Source organism: Neoarius graeffei, chromosome 27, assembly GCF_027579695.1.
Source record: "Neoarius graeffei isolate fNeoGra1 chromosome 27, fNeoGra1.pri, whole genome shotgun sequence".
Taxonomy (NCBI): Eukaryota; Metazoa; Chordata; class Actinopteri; order Siluriformes; family Ariidae; genus Neoarius; species Neoarius graeffei.
The window spans coordinates 24,216,305-24,235,803 of NC_083595.1; the positions used below are offsets into that span (position 1 = coordinate 24,216,305).

Consider the following 19,499-nt stretch of genomic DNA (forward strand, 5'->3'; position numbering starts at 1 on the left):
TATGGCTGGCGCAGTCCCCTCTGGCCGAGCCCGACCGCCGTGTGCTGCGCTCTCTCCCTGTTTTCCCCGGGGAGCTGTTTGGCGAGGCCGCTCAGCAAGCCCTGGACCGGAGTGCCCAGGTCGTCCAGGCGCGACAGCAGTTCGCTGGCCTCCGCCAGGTCCACCACCACGGCAACGCTGCCCAGTCCTTCAGGGGGCCCACACCGACTCTGTCTCAGCCACGCACCCGCCAGGAGACCAGACGGGTTGATGACTTTCGTCGCCCCACCACCTCCCGGACCCGCGGCGCCGCCCCCTACACCCAGTCCACTCCTCGTCGTCCCCATGGTGACCGACGGGGGCGGTCTGGGCCGCGCTGACATCAGCGTGCCGGCAGTCGGCCGCTTTTCCAGCGAACAGCTCCAAAGCTGGAGAGCGTTGACCCCAGACCCCTGGGTGCTGGTGACCCTCACCGAGGGTTACCACATCCAGTTCTGCCACCAACTGCCGCGTTTTCATGGGGTCAAACACACCACCGTGAGCCATCCGGGGAAGTCCCTCGTCCTCCGGCAGGAAATCGCCACCCTCCTGGAGAAGGGAGCAATCTCTCCCATCGACAGGCAGAGACAGCAAGGTGGGTTCTACTCCAGGTATTTTCTGGTTCCGAAGAAGGACGGCGGTATCCGCCCGATCCTCGACCTGAGGTCCCTCAACTCCCACTTGAAGACCATGAGATTCCGCATGCTGCGTACAGTGGATGTCTTACACCACATCCAGGCGGGCGACTGGTTTGCCACCGTCGACCTGAAAGACGCCTATTTCCATGTTCCCATTGCGCCACACCACAGGCAGTTCCTGCGGTTTGCCTTCGAGGGCCAGGCTTTCGAGTTAAATGTTCTGCCCTTTGGGATATCGCTGGCACCCCGTGTGTTCACCAGGTGTGTGGCAGCAGCATTGGCACCACTTCAGGCAAGGGTTTTGCGTGTCCTGCCTTACCTGGACGACTGGCTCGTCTGTTCACGGTCAGCAGCTCGGGCCCGCACCGACATCGCGACTGTGCTCTCACATGCATGTGAGCCTCTGGTGCATATAGTTGTGTTGTGGAGATGTGTGTGTGTGTGTGTGTGTGTGTGTGTGTGTATGTGAGTACCTCAGGCTCCTCTATTGCGTGTGTGTGTGTTGTGTAGCTCTGGTGTGTGAATGTGTGTGTGTGTGTGGGGGGGGGGGGGTGCTGTTTGTTGTAATTGTTTTATTTTTTTTTGCTTGCTCCTTTGGTAATTTATTCTTTTAATTGATAGGTAACTGCCATGCTCCTTCTGGCAGGGGGACTACCAATGGAAATTAGCCTTTTGACTATAATTGGGTGCATTTACATTTTCTCTGTAAAATGTTAATTAATGTACAATGTCCCTCTATAACAAATAAATGTTAAAATAAAATTAAAAAAAAACATGTCGCAGAGCTGGGGCTCAGGGTGAATTACAAGAAGAGCTCACTGGTGCCCAGCCAGGAGACGACTTTTTTGGGCATGCACCTGGATTCGAGGTCGTTGATGGTGACCCCCTCCCAGACCAGGATCCACAACATCCGCCTGCTGCTTGGTCGCTTCGGACGGGGCAGGTCACTCGCCCTGAAGACCTTTCAGCGCCTGCTGGGCATGCTTACGGCAGCCTCCTCTCTGGTCCCGCTGGGACTCCTGGACTTGCGCCCGCTTCAGAGGTGGCTCAACGGTCTCCACCTCCACCCGGCGCTGCACGGGCACAGGCTCATGAAGGTGACGGATACTTTTTTTCAGGCTCCTCCGTCCATGGAGGAGGAGGGCTTACCTTCTGCGGGGTGTTCCGCTGGCGGCTATCCCCTCCCGGAGGGAGGTCATCACCATGGATGCTTCCCTGGGAGGTTGGGGTGCAGTCTGGCAATGCCGGACCGTCAGAGGCTGCTGGAGTCCAGGGCAGCGACAGCAGCACATCAACGTGCTGGAGCTACGGGCTGTGTTCCTCGGCCTACAGCACTTCCTCCCAGGCCTGGCCGGCAGACACGTTCTGGTGCAGACGGACAACGCTACGGTAGTGTACTACATCAACCACCAGGGAGGCACCAAGTCCCTCCAGTGCTTGGAAGTGGCCGGCCAACTTCTGCAGTGGGCCCATCGACATTTCTTGAGCCTGCGTGCCATGTACTTGCCAGGCACTGCCAACAGGGCAGCGGATCTGCTGTCCCGCCAGGACCCCGATCCCGGGGAATGGAGATTCAACCCAGCGGTGGTTCTCGCCATCTGGGAACGTTTTGGCAGGGCAGAGGTGGACCTCTTTGCCTGCCAGGAGTCGACACACTGCCCTCTGTGGTTCAGCCTCCACGGCCCCAGCTCCCTGGGCCAGGACGCGCTGGCGCATGCTTGGCCAAGGCAACTGCTGTATGCCTTCCCCCCTCTGCCGCTGATCATGCCAACCCTACACAGGGTTGTGATGGACCACCACGGGCTGCTGCTTGTCACCCCTCGGTGGCCGGGCCGAGCGTGGGTTCCGAAGTTGCTGCAACTTCTGAACGGCGACCCCTGGTGCCTGCCAGTGAGGACGGACCTGCTATCACAGCTGGGAGGGCAGATCTGGCACCCGGATCCAGCCCGTCTGCAGCTCTGGGTGTGGCCGCTGAAGGGCCGGACCCTCTGCTAGGTCTTTGTGAGCCGGCAGTGGTCAACACCATTGCAAGCCCTCGGGCACCCTCCACAATGCCCTCTACGCCAACAGATGGAGGCTTTTCTCCAACTGGTGCTTGACTCGGGGGGAGGAGCCTACATGCTGCCCCCTGCCAACCATTCTACTGTTCCTCCAGTCTCTGTTTGACAAGGGTCTTACTCCTTCCACCATCAAGGTCTATGCAGCTGCCATCTCTGCTCAGCATGCCAGAGTTGGGGGAAGGACCGTGGGGTCCCACCCCTTGGTGGCACGTTTCTTGAAGGGTGCTCTCCAGTTGAGACCCTCCCGACGGGGCCGGGTACCCACATGGGATCTTCACTTGGTGCTGCAGGCTCTCTGCGATGCACCGTTTGAGCCCCTGCTCACGGCAGACATTTCATGGCTCTCCCTGAAGACTGCTTTTCTTCTGGCCATTACATCGACAAGGCGCGTCGGGGAATTACACGCGCTGTCAGTCAGTGGGGAGTGCCTGCAGTGGCACTCCGGCGACAGTGGGGTCACTCTGTGGCCTAACCCCTCTTTCCTCCCGAAGACCCTCTCTGCTACCTTCGTCAACCAGCCCCTTAGCCTTGCGGCGTTCGAGGCGGGCCATGGTGAGAGGTCGGAACTTTTGTGCCCAGTTCGCGCCCTCAGGGTGTACGTGTCCCATACGGAGGGCTTCCGTAGGAGTGACGCCCTGTTTCTGTGCCACACAGGGCCGAAGAGGGATCTGGCGCTCTCTAAACAGAGGCTATCCAAGTGGATAGTCGAGGCCATATTACATGCCTACAGGCACAGTGGCTCCCCAATTCCTCTGTCTGGCGGGGCGCACTCTGCACGGGGCGTGGCGGCCTCATGGGCATCACTGAAGGGCGTGCCCCTTTCAGACATATGCAGCGCAGCCTCCTGGGCTTCCAGCTGCACCTTCACCAGGTTTTACCGTCTTAATGTCGTCCCACATAATCCTGTGGCGACGGCCGTCATTCCAGGCCCATCGCAGCAGCACTGAGTACGGGTAGGCACTCCTCATGACCTGGTTGGTATTAGTCATCCATGTGCTGAAAGCACCACCTCTGGCGGTCAGGAGAAACGAAATAGAATGAGGGTTATGTATATAACCGCGGTTCTATGAGTTTCGGATGACCGCCAGAGCTTGGCAGTCACTCGGAGTGTACACGAGAAGATTTGCCAAGAGATCACTTCCTGGGTTCACCGGTCTTTTGTGCCGGGGTCACGGGGTGACGTCACCCAGGTCACACGTGACTTTCTATTACTCGACCTGCACGTTCGTGTGATGGATATCCATGTGCTGAAAGCACCGCCTCTGGCGGTCATCCGAAACTCATAGAACCACGGTTATATACATACCCCTCGTTTTGTAACCTTTTCCAGCCTGATGACCATCAACAACACTTTTTCTGAGGTCCTCAGAAATCTCCTTTGTTCGTGCCATGATACACTTCCACAAACATGTATTGTGAAGATCAGACTTTGATAGATCCCTGTTCTTTAAATAAAACAGGGTGCCCACTCACACCTGATTGTCATCCCATTGACTGAAAACACCTGACTCTAATTTCACCTTCAAATTAACTGCTAATCCTAGAGGTTCACATACTTTTGCTACTTACAGATATGTAATATTGGATCATTTTCCTCAATAAATAAATGATCACATATAATATTTTTGTCTCATTTGTTTAACTGGGTTCTCTATCTACTTTTAGGACTTGTGTGAAAATCTGATAATGCTTTAGGTCATATTTATGTAGAAATAGAAAATTTTACAGGGTTCACAAACTTTCAAGCACCACTGTAAACGATTACTTGATTGGTCAGATGTTTTGTCGGATCAGGTTCAGATTTGGAAAAATCGCTCCAGAAGCAATCTCACTGATGCCGATAAACCCAGGCCTGGGCTATAGTTATTGTTATCGGTCTGGTGTGACCACCAACCACATAAACTGCAAGGGACCCATTTATTTAGTTGTAGTTATTGGTATTGTGGGACTGGGCCTTTAGGCACACCAGATCCATTACATTCTTAAGAATGCAATGGATTTCAAGTCAGATTAAATAAAGGAAATAAAAAATAGCACAAATAAAGAAAAAAAAAACTGTATATGCAAGGAGCAAGGCACCTAACACACAACTGCTCTCCGGGCACTGTAGCATAGCTGCTCGCTTCTTTGGGTATGTGTGTGCGCTCACTGTTCACTTGTGTGCGCATGTGTGTTTTCGGTGCTTCAGATGGGTTAAATGCAGAGGTTAAATTTCACTGTGTGCTTAAGTCTGTGCTTGAGCACATAATACAGTGCCTGGAGAGCAGTTGTGTGTTAGGTGCCTTGCTCCTTGCATATACAGGTTTTATTTCTTTATTTGTGCTTTTTTTTTTATTTCCTTTATTTAATCTGACTTCAAATCTATTGCATTCCTCACAATGTAATGGATCTGGTGTGCCTAAAGGCCCAGTCCCACAATACCTATAACTACAGCTATAAATAAATGGGTCCCTTGCAGTTTATGTGGTTGGTGGTCACACCAGACCAATAACGATACCAATCATCATCATCTCTGATATTTTTGGATTAATTTTACTACAGCATTAATATGTAGACTGCTATATTTACTGCTGTAGATGTTGACAGTTGAATTCATTTTAATTACTTTTATATAGTTGGGTAATTTGTTCTACAGCAAATAATTATATAAGATATAGAGCGGCAGCTACAATGATCAACACCTTAATCTTTTGGTCATTGCAAAAGTAGAAAAGACTTTCAATACGTAAATTGTGCATGAATGAATACTCAACTTCCACTGGAAAAAAAAAAAAAAAAAAGAGTTGATTCCCGATTACTTGGCGTATCAGATCACGTGACACTATTCCACAATTATCGACATCCAAATGATTATTTATAAACAAATAATTGGTATGTGGTATTAAGTTAACAAAACATAGTTTGTATTTAAAATTTGTTTTACATAGACTGATATTTCGTACAAAATATCTTTCATATAACTATATCGATGTTGGTGCTTATGTAAATGAGGAAGTAATTCTAATGTTTGTAAACAAATGAACTGATCATGTTTTAACCTGTGTCGTCAAATCTTTTTATTCCACTTTCTACCCACTTCCTAAGTATTTTCGTAGATTACATTTTGTTAATCATTCATTGTTATTTGTATTAATTTCTCATTTTGTAGTTTACCAATAAATGTCAACAAGCAATTGACATTGTAACCACATGAGAATCCAGGTCAAAGGTCACATGTCATTCCTCAAACCAAAATATAAAATGTCTACTGATATTGTAATATGTGATCGATATTTACAACAAACTGCAAAAAAAAATTCTGAATGGAACAGAAAAATCTGAGTATTTCAAGCATGTAATTTTTTATATGCTAGGAATTTAATTCTGGTCTAATACTCCTATAAGCATTCCATTCTGTTAGGAATCAGAAAAAAAATTATAAATCACAGCCCCTTTTTAATTTTTTATTTATATATATATATATATATATATATATATATATACACACATACACACACACACACACAAGAAGTACTTCATCTACTTCAACAATGTTACACAAAGATCGATACATAACAGTTGTAAATGTCACTTAATTCCACAGGGTGTCGATAATGGTGGACACTGGTGAAAGTGATCACTCACATAACTTCTCAAATGTGCGTTTAGATACAAAATGGCGACTGTCAAATGAAAGACGAAACAAAGTAGGTTTCGACAAGGATATCATGAAATATCAGTGAATTTAATAAATAAAAACGTCTATGATCTTTCCGCCATGCTTACCTGCGACGATAACGTCCGGGTTTTCCTCAAATTGCTGAAAAGCTTTAAAAAAAAAAGTTCCGTCTCCGTTAACAAACTGTGTCATCAGACGACAAGATAAAAGGGGGGGGGGATCTTCCTGTTGATTAATTAACCAATAATAACTGTTCTAACTGAAACTGACCTTTTGTAAAATTGTTTTTTATTGGTAAATCTGAAAAGGTGTTGATAATTATGGACTGTCGATAATTGTAGCTGCCGCTCTATACATATAAATGTTTATAGCATCAAATATGCTTGTAGCATGCTGTCCTGTGGGAACCATGTATATCTAAAAAGTCAACTTTTCATGAACTCAGAAAAACAGCTCATTTTTATCTTTGTGACATTGTATTTTCCAGTGACTCCAAGAAGGTTATTACTTTATTTAGCTGAAGAATTTGGATAATTTATTAAATCCCATAAAAGAATATGTAATCCTTCAGTTTATCCCCAACATCAAAATCACCACATTTGAAGATACTTGATTTTTACTGGACAGAAAGAGTAGGAAAGATTGTAATCTGAAAAGTAACTCGTACCATAGCCAAAACTGTCAGACAAATGAAGTGGAGTAAAAAGTACAGCCTCTGTGATATAGTGAAGTAGAAGTATAAACTTGCATAAAATTGAAATACTCAAGTACAGTTGTGAATTTGACCTTAAGTACAATAATTGAGTAAACGTACTTGGTTACGTTCCACCAATGTTTATAATTAACATGTCATCAAGTCCAAGTCAAGTCACGAGTCCTTAAAATTAGGGCATGAGTTGGACTTGAGTCCAAGTCCTGGACTCGAGTACTACAAGCCTGGAGTCAGCACAGGTTAATCTCTGGTCCTGACAATTCAGATAGGACCTCAGCCTCAACCCAGGAGAAGTACATAAGAATTAACTCACAGGCTAGAAATGGGCAGATACCTCATATACACACACATACTCTGTCTCTCACACATTCTTTTCCTCTTGACTGCATGGTCTCTGCATCTGTTGCAAGCAAGGCTTTCTCTGCTCATTTAGTTCTCAAAGAACACATGTTCAAACTGAAAAAGTTCACTCAAAATTAAATTTTGACTTGAGCACTGATGACTTGGATTCGGACTTGTGCATTAACTGCATTCAGACTCGTAAATTGGAGACAAAGACTGATTTTTTCTTTATTTTTTTTATAACATGCCATAATAATTTAGCATAAGATATTTATATCTACATTCATTTTGTACTAACTTTGTGCAAGAGCATCACACCTGTGTGCCCTGGCACATGCATCAGATAGACTCTCGGGCGTGCTCTGGACAGTGCACTCCAAGCAGGCTCTCGCGCACGCACCATAAACGACTCGCACCTTGCACAGGATTAAGGCACAATGAGTGCGCCTATATAAAAACTGTGAAAACACACTTTGTGAAGTATTGAGTTGCGTTGCTGACACATTACCGAGCCTTATTGCCTTGTTTGGTTTCCTGATCCCTGATTTCCTGTTTCTCATCTTTGATTCTGCCTAGTCTACGATAGCCTGTTTGTGCCTCGCTCAACCTACTGCCTGTTTCACCGTTTTACGATTTTGCCTGCCATTCTGGATTGTTTACCTGTCTTCACTTGTATTAATAAACACACCTTCTGCACTTACATCCATCTCCCAACCATCTCTGACAGAATACTTCACACTCCCTGACAAAGAGAATGCACATTCACCTGTTCATACGTCATGTTCAGTGACAAACTAATCTTAATGGCGCTAAAACAGCCACCATTAAATGGTGCGGTTGGAGTCTTGTTCTTGGACTCGACTCATTTCTTTTTAATGACTTGGATTTGACTCAGACTTGAACACTGGGGACTCGGACTCAAGGTTTAGTGACTGGACTACAACACTGGCTGACTCATTTGTTTTGAATTGACAAAAGAAGAGTCAAATATTGGTCAAATAACCCAGGTGCCACCTTGGTCTTTGGTATGACAAAGGCAGTAGTCTGTACAGCGCTCTCATTTCAGCTGTTCAGTCTGCTCAAACAGGTCACTTTCCAGTGCTTAAACTTTCATACTCATACCTCCATCAATGCCATCATGCTCATCATCTCATAGATGACTAACTAGCTGAGCCGAGTCTCTGCTGTAACTCAGTACAACTGTCATATAGTGGCATTGCTTTCTATAACTTTGAGTTAAATATTTGCTGTCTCCACTGCATACAGTCAAGCCGGAAAGTCTGCACACCCCTTTCACCTTCTCCACTTTTTATTACATTACAGACTTATTCTACAATGGATTGAGTTCCTTTTTTGTCACAAAATTCTACACAAAATAGCCCATAATGACTAAGTGAAAGCAGGTTTTTAGAAAATAAGCAATTTTATTTTACGGACAAAAATAGATTATTTAGGGGTTACATATCTGTACACACCCTTAGCCTAATACTTGGTTGATGCACCTTTGGCAGCAATTACAGCTTCAAGGCATCTTGGGACAGAAGCTATGAGCTTGGCACACTTGTTTCTGGACATTTTTGCTCTTTGCATGTCCTTGCAAGCTCCGTCAGGTTGGATGGGGAGCATCAGTACACAGCCATTTTCAGCTCCTTCCTGGGCCACTCAAGGACATTCACAGACTTTCTCCAAAGCCACTCCTTTGTTCTCTTGGCTGTGTGCTTCGGGTCGTTGTCGTGTTGGAAGGTAAACCTTCGCCCCAGTCTAAGGTCCAGAGCACTCTGGAGCAGGTTTTCTTCAAGGATTTCGGTGTACTTAGCTGCATTCATCTTTCCCTCTATCAGGACTAGTCACCCTGTTCCCGATGCTTGAAAAACGTTCCCACATCATGATGCTGCCACCGCCATGCTTCACTGTAGGGATGGTATTAGCCAGGTGATGAGCGGTGCCTGGTTTCCTCCAGACATGACGCTTGGTATTCAGGCCAAAAAGTTAAATTTTGGTTTCATCAGATCAGAGAATTTTGTTTCTCATGGTTTGAGAGTCCTCTAGGTGCCTTTTGGCAAACTCTAAGCGGGCTGTTGTGCCTTTTACTAAGGAGCGGCTTCCGTCTGGCCACTCTACCATAAAGGCCTGATTTGTGGAGTGCTGCCTGGATGGTTGATCTTCTGAAAGTGTCTCCTATCTCCACAAGGATACATTAGAGCTCTGTCAGAGTGACCCTCAAGTTCCTGCTCATCTCCCTGGCCAAGGCCTGTCTTCCCCGATCGCTCAGTTTGGCCGGGCGGCCAGGTGTAGGAAGATTCTTGGTGGTTCCGAACTTCTTCCATTTACGAATGATGGTGGCCACTGTGCTCTTTGGGACCTGTAAAGCTGCAGCAATTTTTCTGTACCCTTCTGCAGATTTATGCCTTGACACAATCCTGTTTCTGAGGTCTGCAGATAATTTCTTTGACCCCATGGCTTGGAGTTTGCTCTGACATGCACTGTCAACTGTGGGACCTTATATACTGTAGGCAGGTGTTGGCAATCCCCAATCATGTCCAATCAATTGAATTTACCACAGGTGGACTCCCAATTAAGTTGTAGAAACATCTCAAGCAGTATTGGTGGAAACAAAATGCACCTCAGCTCACTTTTGGGTGTCATATCAAAAGGTGTGCACACTTGTCTCATCTCATCTCATTATCTCTAGCCGCTTTATCCTGTTCTACAGGGTCGCAGGCAAGCTGGAGCCTATCCCAGCTGACTACGGGCGAGAGGCGGGGTACACCCTGGACAAGTCGCCAGGTCATCACAGGGCTGACACATAGACACAGACAACCATTCACACTCACATTCACACCTACGGTCAATTTGGAGTCACCAGTTAACCTAACCTGCATGTCTTTGGACTGTGGGGGAAACCGGAGCACCCAGAGGAAACCCACGCAGACACAGGGAGAACATGCAAACTCCGCACAGAAAGGCCCTCGCCGGCCACTGGGCTCGAACCCAGACCTTCTTACTGTGAGGCGACAGCGCTAACCACTACACCACCGTGCCACCCTGTGCACACTTGTATACATATGATATTTTACATTTTGATTTTTAATAAATTAGCACAAATGTCTAAAAACCTGCTTTCGCTTTGTCATTATGGGCTATTTTGTGTAGAATTTTGTGACAAAAAATTAACTCAATCTATTGTAGAATAAGTCTGTAATGTAATAAAACATAGGGAAGGTGAAAGGGGTGTGCAGACTTTCTGGCTTGACTGTATGTTGGTGTAGAACCCTGGTGTGTGTTGGCAGGAAGGAGATGGTCAATTTTTGACTGAACATTGGGGCTCCCTTTATTCTTCATCAGTACTTTTCAGGGAGCTTTTTGTAACTTAACAGAAAGCAAAATTCTAGCTAAATGTCTCAAAGCTTTCATCTCGTTCAAATTAAAGTTCAAAGTCGCACTCTGTGCATGAGATGCAGGCTGGTGATCATCAGACACAGGTGAGAATCATCACATGTTACCTGGCAGTTCAACCCACCTCCTCTTAATGCACAGCTGATGCTTGACCACACCCCTGCTGCCACAGCTGGCACCAGAATCACAGTCCATCACAAATATAAACATTGTTTCAGGCTCAAGTTTTCCTTTAATTATATATTTATATATAATTATACATTTATAACTTGTTTTGTGTGTTGATATCCATGATCTGATTTAAGCAGGACAAAAATCAACTGCCCCTTCAGTGTGAATTCTGTTTTTTCCCCATGGTAACATATGACAAAATTATTTTACATGTTTGCATCCTTTTATTGATACTCCAAGGAAACAGGGAATTGTTTGCTCATTTTTATGAAGAGTGCCAATAATTCTGGAGGCACTGTTCATAAAACTTAGCAGTTATGCAAACATTATGGCAAAATTTGCATAATTGGATGTTTTTCCTCACTATTTTAATTTGAAGAACGAGTTTTGCAATAAGCAAGATGTATTAATATGTGGATTTGCTTTGTAGCTCAGTTTATGTTGAATAAACCGACTCTGATTTTTAGAAGTGGTGAACACTGCTGCATAAGGAATAAACATGTTGTAAAAGCAATATTAGCACTACAGAGTATTTTAAAAAAATTAATAATTTTTATTTGTTGGGTGCTTGTTTAGGTATGTCCATGATAAGAAGTGTGTGGCCACCACCGATAACATAACCGTCTCAGTCTCCACATCTTTCCTACCTGAGCTCAGCTCTGTCCACCCACCACACTTCTTCTTCACATACAGAATCAGGTAAAACACAGAACACTGCTCATCTGGTAATTAAATTTCTGAATATTCTGTTAAGATTAAAAAGGAATCTGTATTTTACACGCTGTACCTTTAGAAGCTGTAACGGATTTAAAGAGTTCCTGAAGCACATGAAATACTTGGGAGGGGTTGTTAGATAATAAGCTATATAGAAGTATGTAAAATGCTACCTATTCAGGACAGGGTCACATAGTTAATTCATGAAGTGTCTACAACCTTGTTATATGTAACATGATGGCGCCGCGGACGGTTGCCTCAGTACTTCGCGCTCTCGTACTTTCTACGTTTTTGTGTATTTGTTGTCTTTCTTGCACTACTTCTCTGGTCACATACTCCAGAGAAGAACTCATAAACATTGGAATAACCACCAGTAAAGTTTTTTTTCATCGGTTTTCATCAATCCGGAAAGTTTTCCAGAGCTACTTGTTGGAGGAGCAGCAGCTCTCTCTGGTCTCCGCCAAGGATGCCGGAGACACCGGGGGGGAAGCAAGCTGGCGCACTCGTCAAGCTGAGGCAGCGGGGGTTTCACACTGCGCTCCCGTCTATTCACCTGGCTAATGTCCGCTCTCTGGCCAACAAGATGGACGAACTACTGCTCCTCAATACAATCAACACAGATTTTAACAGACCTGCTGCCTTGTGCTTCACCGAAACCTGGCTTGGTGAGCACATCCCGAACACTTCTCTCCACCTGCCTGGATTTCACCTGCACCAAGCGGACCGCGAAATGGAGCTCACGGGGAAACGAGGGGAGGCAGAGTCTGCTTTTACATTAACGAAGGTTGGTGTACTGATGTCACGGTTCTAAACAAATCATGCAGTCCTCATCTGGAGACATTATTCATAAATTGCAAACCGTTTTATGCTCCGCGAGAGTTTTCCTCATTTATTCTGGTTGGAGTTTACGTCCCTCCTCAGGCTTGTGTTTCTGAGGCATTGCAACACCTGGCTGACCAGATAAACAATGTGGAGAAAAAACACCCGGACTCTTTGCTCATTGTTTTGGGGGACTTTAACAGAGTAAACCTCAGCTACGAACTGCCAAAATATAAACAGCACATTAAGTGTCCCACCAGGGACACTAACACTCTGGACCATTGTTACACAGTTTTAAAGGACTCGCACCACTCTGTCCCCCATGCAGCCTTGGGACTATCTGATCACTGCATTGTTCATCTTATCCCAACCTACAGGCAGAAGCTGAAATCTGCTAAGCCTGTAGTCAAGACGGTGAGGAGATGGTCCGATGAGGCCAAAGTGGAACTACAAGCCTGCTTTGACTGCACTGATTGGAGTGTTTTTGAGGCTGCAGCTTCAGACCTGCATGAACTGACCGATACTGTGACATCTTACATCAGTTTTTGTGAGGATATGTGTGTGCCCACCAAGACCTTCCGCACATACAACAACAAACAACCCTGGTTCACTGCAAAACTCAGGCAGCTTCGCCAAGCCAAGGAGGAGGCCTACAGAAGTGGGGACAGAGTCCTGTACAAACAGGCCAGAAACACACTGACGAAAGAGGTGAAAGAAGCTAAGAGGTAGTCTGGCTAACACGACTTCAAAGCTCTGCGAGCATTTGGTCTGGTAAAGATATTAAGCCCAACCGTTTCCCAAAGTGCGTGGTTGACCCGCCTCCCTGAAATGCCTCAGTTTGCTACTGGTTGAAGCCAGAAAAGGCTGTGACGAAGCTTAAACCAATCGCATCACTCTTTCCTCTGACGTATGTGATGCAACGGGGCTAACTGGTAGATTAAACTCTTACCGAAGCTGGTCGGGAGCAAGGCGAAAACGTCCTTCCTTTCAATAAATACCTCCAGGGCTGCTCTTTGCTCCGTTTTCAATGAGAACTTGCTCCATGTTCGTAATTTTTCTAGTGAATGAAGCGCTTCCGGCATAGATTCTGTAAACAATCTATGGCTTCCGGTCGCAGTTCTACTACGTCACTGCCTTGAACACGCCTCTACCCAGGGCCGTTGGAGATGCTCAAAGTTGATTGGCTCCCGATTTTTCAGGAGCTTGGAAGGGCTATAGATAGCTTGCCTGGCCAGACTAAGCTCGCAACAGGCCCTCGTGTTGCGTCACGCTTAGGATGGGCGGGCCCAGGCTAGCTAAGAGGAGCTACTCTGAAAGGATCAAAAACAGCCTTTCAGCCAATGATTCGGCATCAGTGTGGATAGGCCTGAAGAATATCACCAGCTACAGGAGACCATCCCCCACCACTGCAATGAACCATCAACTGGCTGATGAGTTGAATGTGTTCTACTGCAGATTTGACACATTCACACCTCTTCCCCACTCAGACATTAAAGACCCATTTACACCCCCTGCTATTCTGCCTCCTCTCGCCTCTGACCCCACACCAGCACTCAAGATCTGTGAAGAGGATGTTTGTCAGCTTTTTCGCAGACAGAAGATCAGGAAGGCACCCGGCCCAGACGGTGTGTCACCCTCCTGTCTGAAGGTCTGTGCTGATCAGCTGGCCCCCATCTTCACCCAGATCTTCAATAGATCCCTGGAGCTGTGTGAAGTCCCCTCATGCTTCAAACGCTCCACAATAATCCAGATTCCCAAGAAAACCACCATCACAGGACTGAATGACTACAGGCCTGTAGCCCTCACATCTGTAGTCATGAAGCCCTTCGAAAGACTGGTGTTGTCACACCTGAAGGACATCACAGACCCCTTGCTAGACCCCTTGCTGGACCCCCTGCAGTTTGCCTACTGGGCAAACGGGGTCAGCAGATGATGCAATCAATATGGGACTGCACTACATCCTGCAACACCTTGACTCTGCAGGGACGTACGCCAAGATGCTGTTTGTGGACTTCAGTTCAGTGTTCAACACCATCGTTCCAGACATCCTCCACACCAAGCTCACCCAGCTCACTGTGCCCTCCTCCACCTGTCAGTGGATTATAAACTTCCTGACTGACAGGAAGCAGCAGGTGAGGCTGGGGAGCATCACATCCAGCACCCGGACTATCAGCACTGGTGCCCCCCCCCCCCCCCCCCCCCCAGGGGTGTGTACTCTCCCCACTGCTATTCTCCCTTTACACCAACGACTGCACCTCAAGAGACCCGTCTGTTAAACTCCTGAAATTTGCAGACGACACATCGGTCATCGGCCTCATCCGAGACGGTGACGAGTCTGCATACAGACGGGAGGTTGAACGGCTGGTCTGTTGGTGCGGTCAGAACAATCTGGAGCTGAACACGCTCAAAACTGTGAAGATGACAGTGGACTTTAGGAGTAGCCCCCCCACCCTGCCGCCCATCACCATCACCAACACTGTGACTGCTGTTGAAACCTTCAGGTTTCTGGGCTCCACAATCTCCCGGGACCTGAAGTGGGAGACCAACACAGTCACCATCATCAAAAAGGCCCAGCAGAGGTTGTACTTTCTGCGCCAGCTCAGGAAGCTCAACCTGTCTAAGGAGCTGCTGACACAATTCTACTCTGCCATCATTCAGTCTGTTCTCTGCTCTTTCATCACTGTTTGGTTTGGATCGGTCATCAAGCAGGACAAGAACAGACTGCAACGGACAATAAGGTCTGCAGAGAAAATTATTGGTGTCAGCCTGCCCTCCATCCAAGACCTGTACCTGTCCAGAGTCAGGAAACAGGCAGGTAACATCTCTGCAGACCCATCACACCCTGGTCACAAATTGTTTAAACTTCTCCCTTCTGGGAGACGCTACAGATCACTGTACGCAAAAACAACCAGACACAAGAACAGTTTTTTCCCTTAGGCTGTTTCTGTGATGAACAGCTAAAACCGGACTCAAATATCAGTAACATCAACTGTGAAATATCTGCACACTCATACCGTCATTCTGTGCACACTGTATATTTATATTTACTAAGTCATCCTTGCACTATGCACCATTTTGCACCAAAAGATAAAAAAAAATCCTTGTCTATACATATATTTACCCTTCTACATGTACATAGCTTTTTGTTTTGTTTTTTGTCTACGCTTTTTTTTAATCTGTTTGTACTAAGAGAGCTAAGTGAAACCGGAGTCAAATTCCTCATGTGTGTTCACATACCCGGCAATAAAAGTGATTCTGTCTGCCTGCTGTAAACATCAGTTTAAATCTGTTGCAGTTGCATCAGCAAGACATAGTGTAACAGCTAGGATGTCATCTAATTAATATCGAGGTCTAACAGCTTTACCTGACTGGTTTCATGCCAAGTGACACCAGACTTCAGTAACTCTTTTGTGACTTGTTGTGAGTCATACCTTTTGAAATCAGTGGAGTCATGCCAAAAAAAAACATATCTGCTGAATGGTGCAATGTCTCCAAGTTTACATGGCAAGTTTTGGGAAGTTTCAAAACCTAAAACTTCTCCAAGCATTCTTTATTTCCCCTACTTCTGAAAAACAGGACTGTGAATTTATAGCTTGTGGTCAGTGAAAAGAAATAGAGGCTACACACACACACACACACACACACACACACGTGATTAAGGTCTTGTTCTGTTCGAAGGTCTTGCATTTCTTGCAGACTGGCCTCTTGTCACTGACTTTTGACTTCTATGCAAAGTCACAGATGTGTGCCATATTCTTTCCATTATTAATATGTTTAATGGAAAGTTTAAAGTTTGGGATATTTTATATATCCAAACCCTGATTGATACATTCCAGAACTTTGTCCTGGACTTATTTTCATAATGTCTGTTTATGCACATTCTTGAACAAAGCGTACCTTTTGAAATCAGTGGAGTTATGCCAAAAAGAATGTCTGATGAATGCACAAAACAGCTAACCATGAAGTGGATTGGCTACAACAGCAGAAGACCAAATTGGTTTCCACTTATGTAAGCCAAGAACAGGAATCTGAGATGATCATGGGAACAGGCTCATCGAAACTGGACACTTGAAGATTAGATAGAAATAAAATCACTGGTCTTTTTCCAGTCTTTAGTTGACCAGTTTCGTTTTGTCTGTGATCACGATGGCCTCAGATTCTTGTCCTTGGCTGACAGGAGTGGAACCTGAGGTGGTCTTCTGCTGTTGTAGCTCACCCACCTCAAGGTTTAATGTTTTTTTTTTCATTCTGAGATGCTTTTCTACTCACCACCGCTGTAGAGTGCTTATTTGAGTTACTATAGACTTTGTGTGAGCTTAGATAAATTTGGTCTTTCTTCTCTGAGCTCTGTAATCAGCAAGGTGTTTCAACCTACAGACCCTCTGCTCACAGGATGTGTGGGTCTTCCCCCCCCCCCAGAGACTGTTGTGTATGAAACTCCCAGGAGATCGGCAGTTTCTGAAATACTCAGACCGACCCATCTGATACCAACATCCATGCCATGGTTAAAGTCAGAGATCATAATTTTTCTTAATTCTGATGTTTGATGTGAACATTATCTGAAGTTCTTGACCTGTCTCTGCATGATTTTATGCATTGTGCCACATGATTAGCTCATTGCATAAAATGACAGGTGTTCCTATTAAATTGGATGATGAGTGTATTTTATCTACTGCTGCTGCAATTATTGTGAACACAGGATGCCATTGCTGACCCTTGTCACTTTGAAATGTGACTGTACATTTTATACTTCCTAGTCTTGATTAAGCAGTGCATTTAAAAAAAAAAAAGAAAATAAATTGACCTGTGCATTGCAGCACATATCAGACCAGTGTTCAGGTTCTTCTTGAATGGCAGGACTGCAGAAAGATCACTGGGCACACTTGCCTTGTGACGCATTTGACTCTCCCAGTAACTCACTCACCGCCACATTCTTACCCAATTAATTGTACTCATCAGCTTGGCTCGCTTATAGATTTAATTAACAGTTGTTCTCTGAAGGCAAAGTGAATATCAGTGAATAATAACCGAGACAAAGTCGAGGTTATTATTCACCAATATTAACTGAGCCTGAGGCAGATAATTGTTTTAGTATAAATACACAGGTGATTTATTTTTTTTTTAAATGTAATTGTATTTTTTAAAAATCATTTATTTCAAGCTTTAAAAGTGGCATGCAAATGTAATGCGCACAGACTTGCTATTCATCTATGCCAAGTCTTCAGATTTCCTTTTGTCATTTTTATGCTGCGCATAAAAACAAAATTGTTTCGCACTTCCATCTGAGAGTTATTCAGTACAAAAAGCCTGTAAAAATTTAAAGTTAATCACTAGTAAATAAACTAGATTGTACTAAAATAGAATTAAGTTAATAAATAAGAGCACTAATAGACTAGATTATACTACAACAGAATAAAAAGTTACTAAATAAGGACACTAATAGATACTAAAATAGAATAAAAAAGTGGTTTAATAAAATATTTATTTTTCGAAGAACAGCCTTTTGTATGCAGTTCACATTCTCTGGTTTAATAGTCTGATTGCTGTGGGAAAGAAACTGTTTAACAGCCAAGTGGTCCTTGATCTGATACTTCTGTATCTTTTTCTGGACTTCAGGAGTGTGAACAAGCCAAGAGAGGGGTGAGTGTGATCCTTTATGATGCGGTTTGCGCTCCGTGTAGATGTCCTGCAGATGCGGCAGTGAGGCACCCATGATTTTCTCAGCAGTTCTCACTATCCTGTTGAGTTTGTGTCTCCTCTGCTGTGTTATTGCCAAACCAGGAAGAGATGCAGTAGGCAAGAATGCTCTCAGTGGTGCCTCTGTAAAACATGGTCATGGCCAGTATGGGAAAGTCCACCCTCTTCAGCCTGCAGAGGGAGTGAAGGCACTGTTGGGTCCTCTTGATGACAGCCGTGGTGTTGTCCTTGGAGGTTAGCTCGTCCATCAGGTGGATCCCCAGGAATTTTGTGCTGTGAACCCTCTCCACCTCAGAACTACTGATGGTCAATGGGAGATGGTGCCGGTTACCAGTCCTCCTGAAGCCAATTACCATCTCCTTGGTCTTATTGGTGTTGAGGGCAAGATTGTGTTTTTAGTAGATTGGTTTTGTCTGTAAGCGAACTGCAATGGGTCCAGATTGGTTGGGGGGCATAATTTTGTGATACATGACAAGCTGCTCAAAGCACTTCATAGCTATGGGGGTCAAGGCCACAGGGCGGTAGTCATTCATGGAAGCTGGATTTGGCTTCTTCGGCAGGGGTATTATGGTGACACTTTTGAAAGAGAGAGGCACCCTGTCTTGGCTGAGCGAGATATTTAATATGTCTGCAAAGACATCCTTCAGCTGTTCTGCACAGCCCTTCAGCACATGACCTGGGATGTGATCTGAACCAGCAGACTTTCGAGGGTTGATGTTGGAAAAGACCCTCTTTACACTGTCCGCAGTAAGCTGCAGTGCCTGGTTGGTAGGAGGCAGTGCCCGCCTTAGTGCCACTCTATTGTCTGTAACCTCAAACCGGGAGAAAAAGGTATTGAGGATATCTTTTAGGGAGGGGTTATTGTCTATTGCCCAAACAGTAGGTTTAAGACCTATAGCTGTCTGAAATCCCTGCCATAAGCACCTTGTGTTCTTGGTGTCAATGAAATGACTGGACAGTTTCATTCCATATGCTCTTTTGGCCTCTCTGATTTCTCCTTTCAGATTTCTCCTTGCTGTATTGTATGCTTCAGTGTTGCCTGACCTGAATGCAGCATTGTGAAGCTTCAGCAAGAAGCGAACCTTCCCAATTAGCCAAGGCTTATTGGTTGGACACAGCTTAACAGATTTTATAACAGATACATCATTAATGCATTTATTTATAAATCCCAACACAGTCTCTGTATATTCCTCTAGGTCTATACAGTCCCCGGATGTTGCTACCTCCTTAAAGATGCTCCACTGTGTACGTTCAAAACAGCCCTGTAAAGATGG

The 19,499-nt window shown here is 45.4% G+C and overlaps 1 protein-coding gene across 3 annotated transcripts in view; it reads left to right on the top strand.

Moving 5' to 3' along the window:
- Positions 1–19,499, top strand: part of fbxo3 (F-box protein 3) — a 61,463-nt gene that overhangs the window by 30,171 nt on the left and 11,793 nt on the right. For 2 of the 3 annotated variants that reach the window (XM_060911677.1, XM_060911678.1), the window contains exon 8: positions 11,572–11,694. The exons of the other annotated variant lie outside the window; for it this stretch is intronic. In XM_060911677.1, the coding sequence (XP_060767660.1) occupies positions 11,572–11,694 (123 nt within the window). The remainder of the gene's footprint in view (positions 1–11,571; positions 11,695–19,499) is intronic. 3 annotated transcript variants of the gene reach the window in all.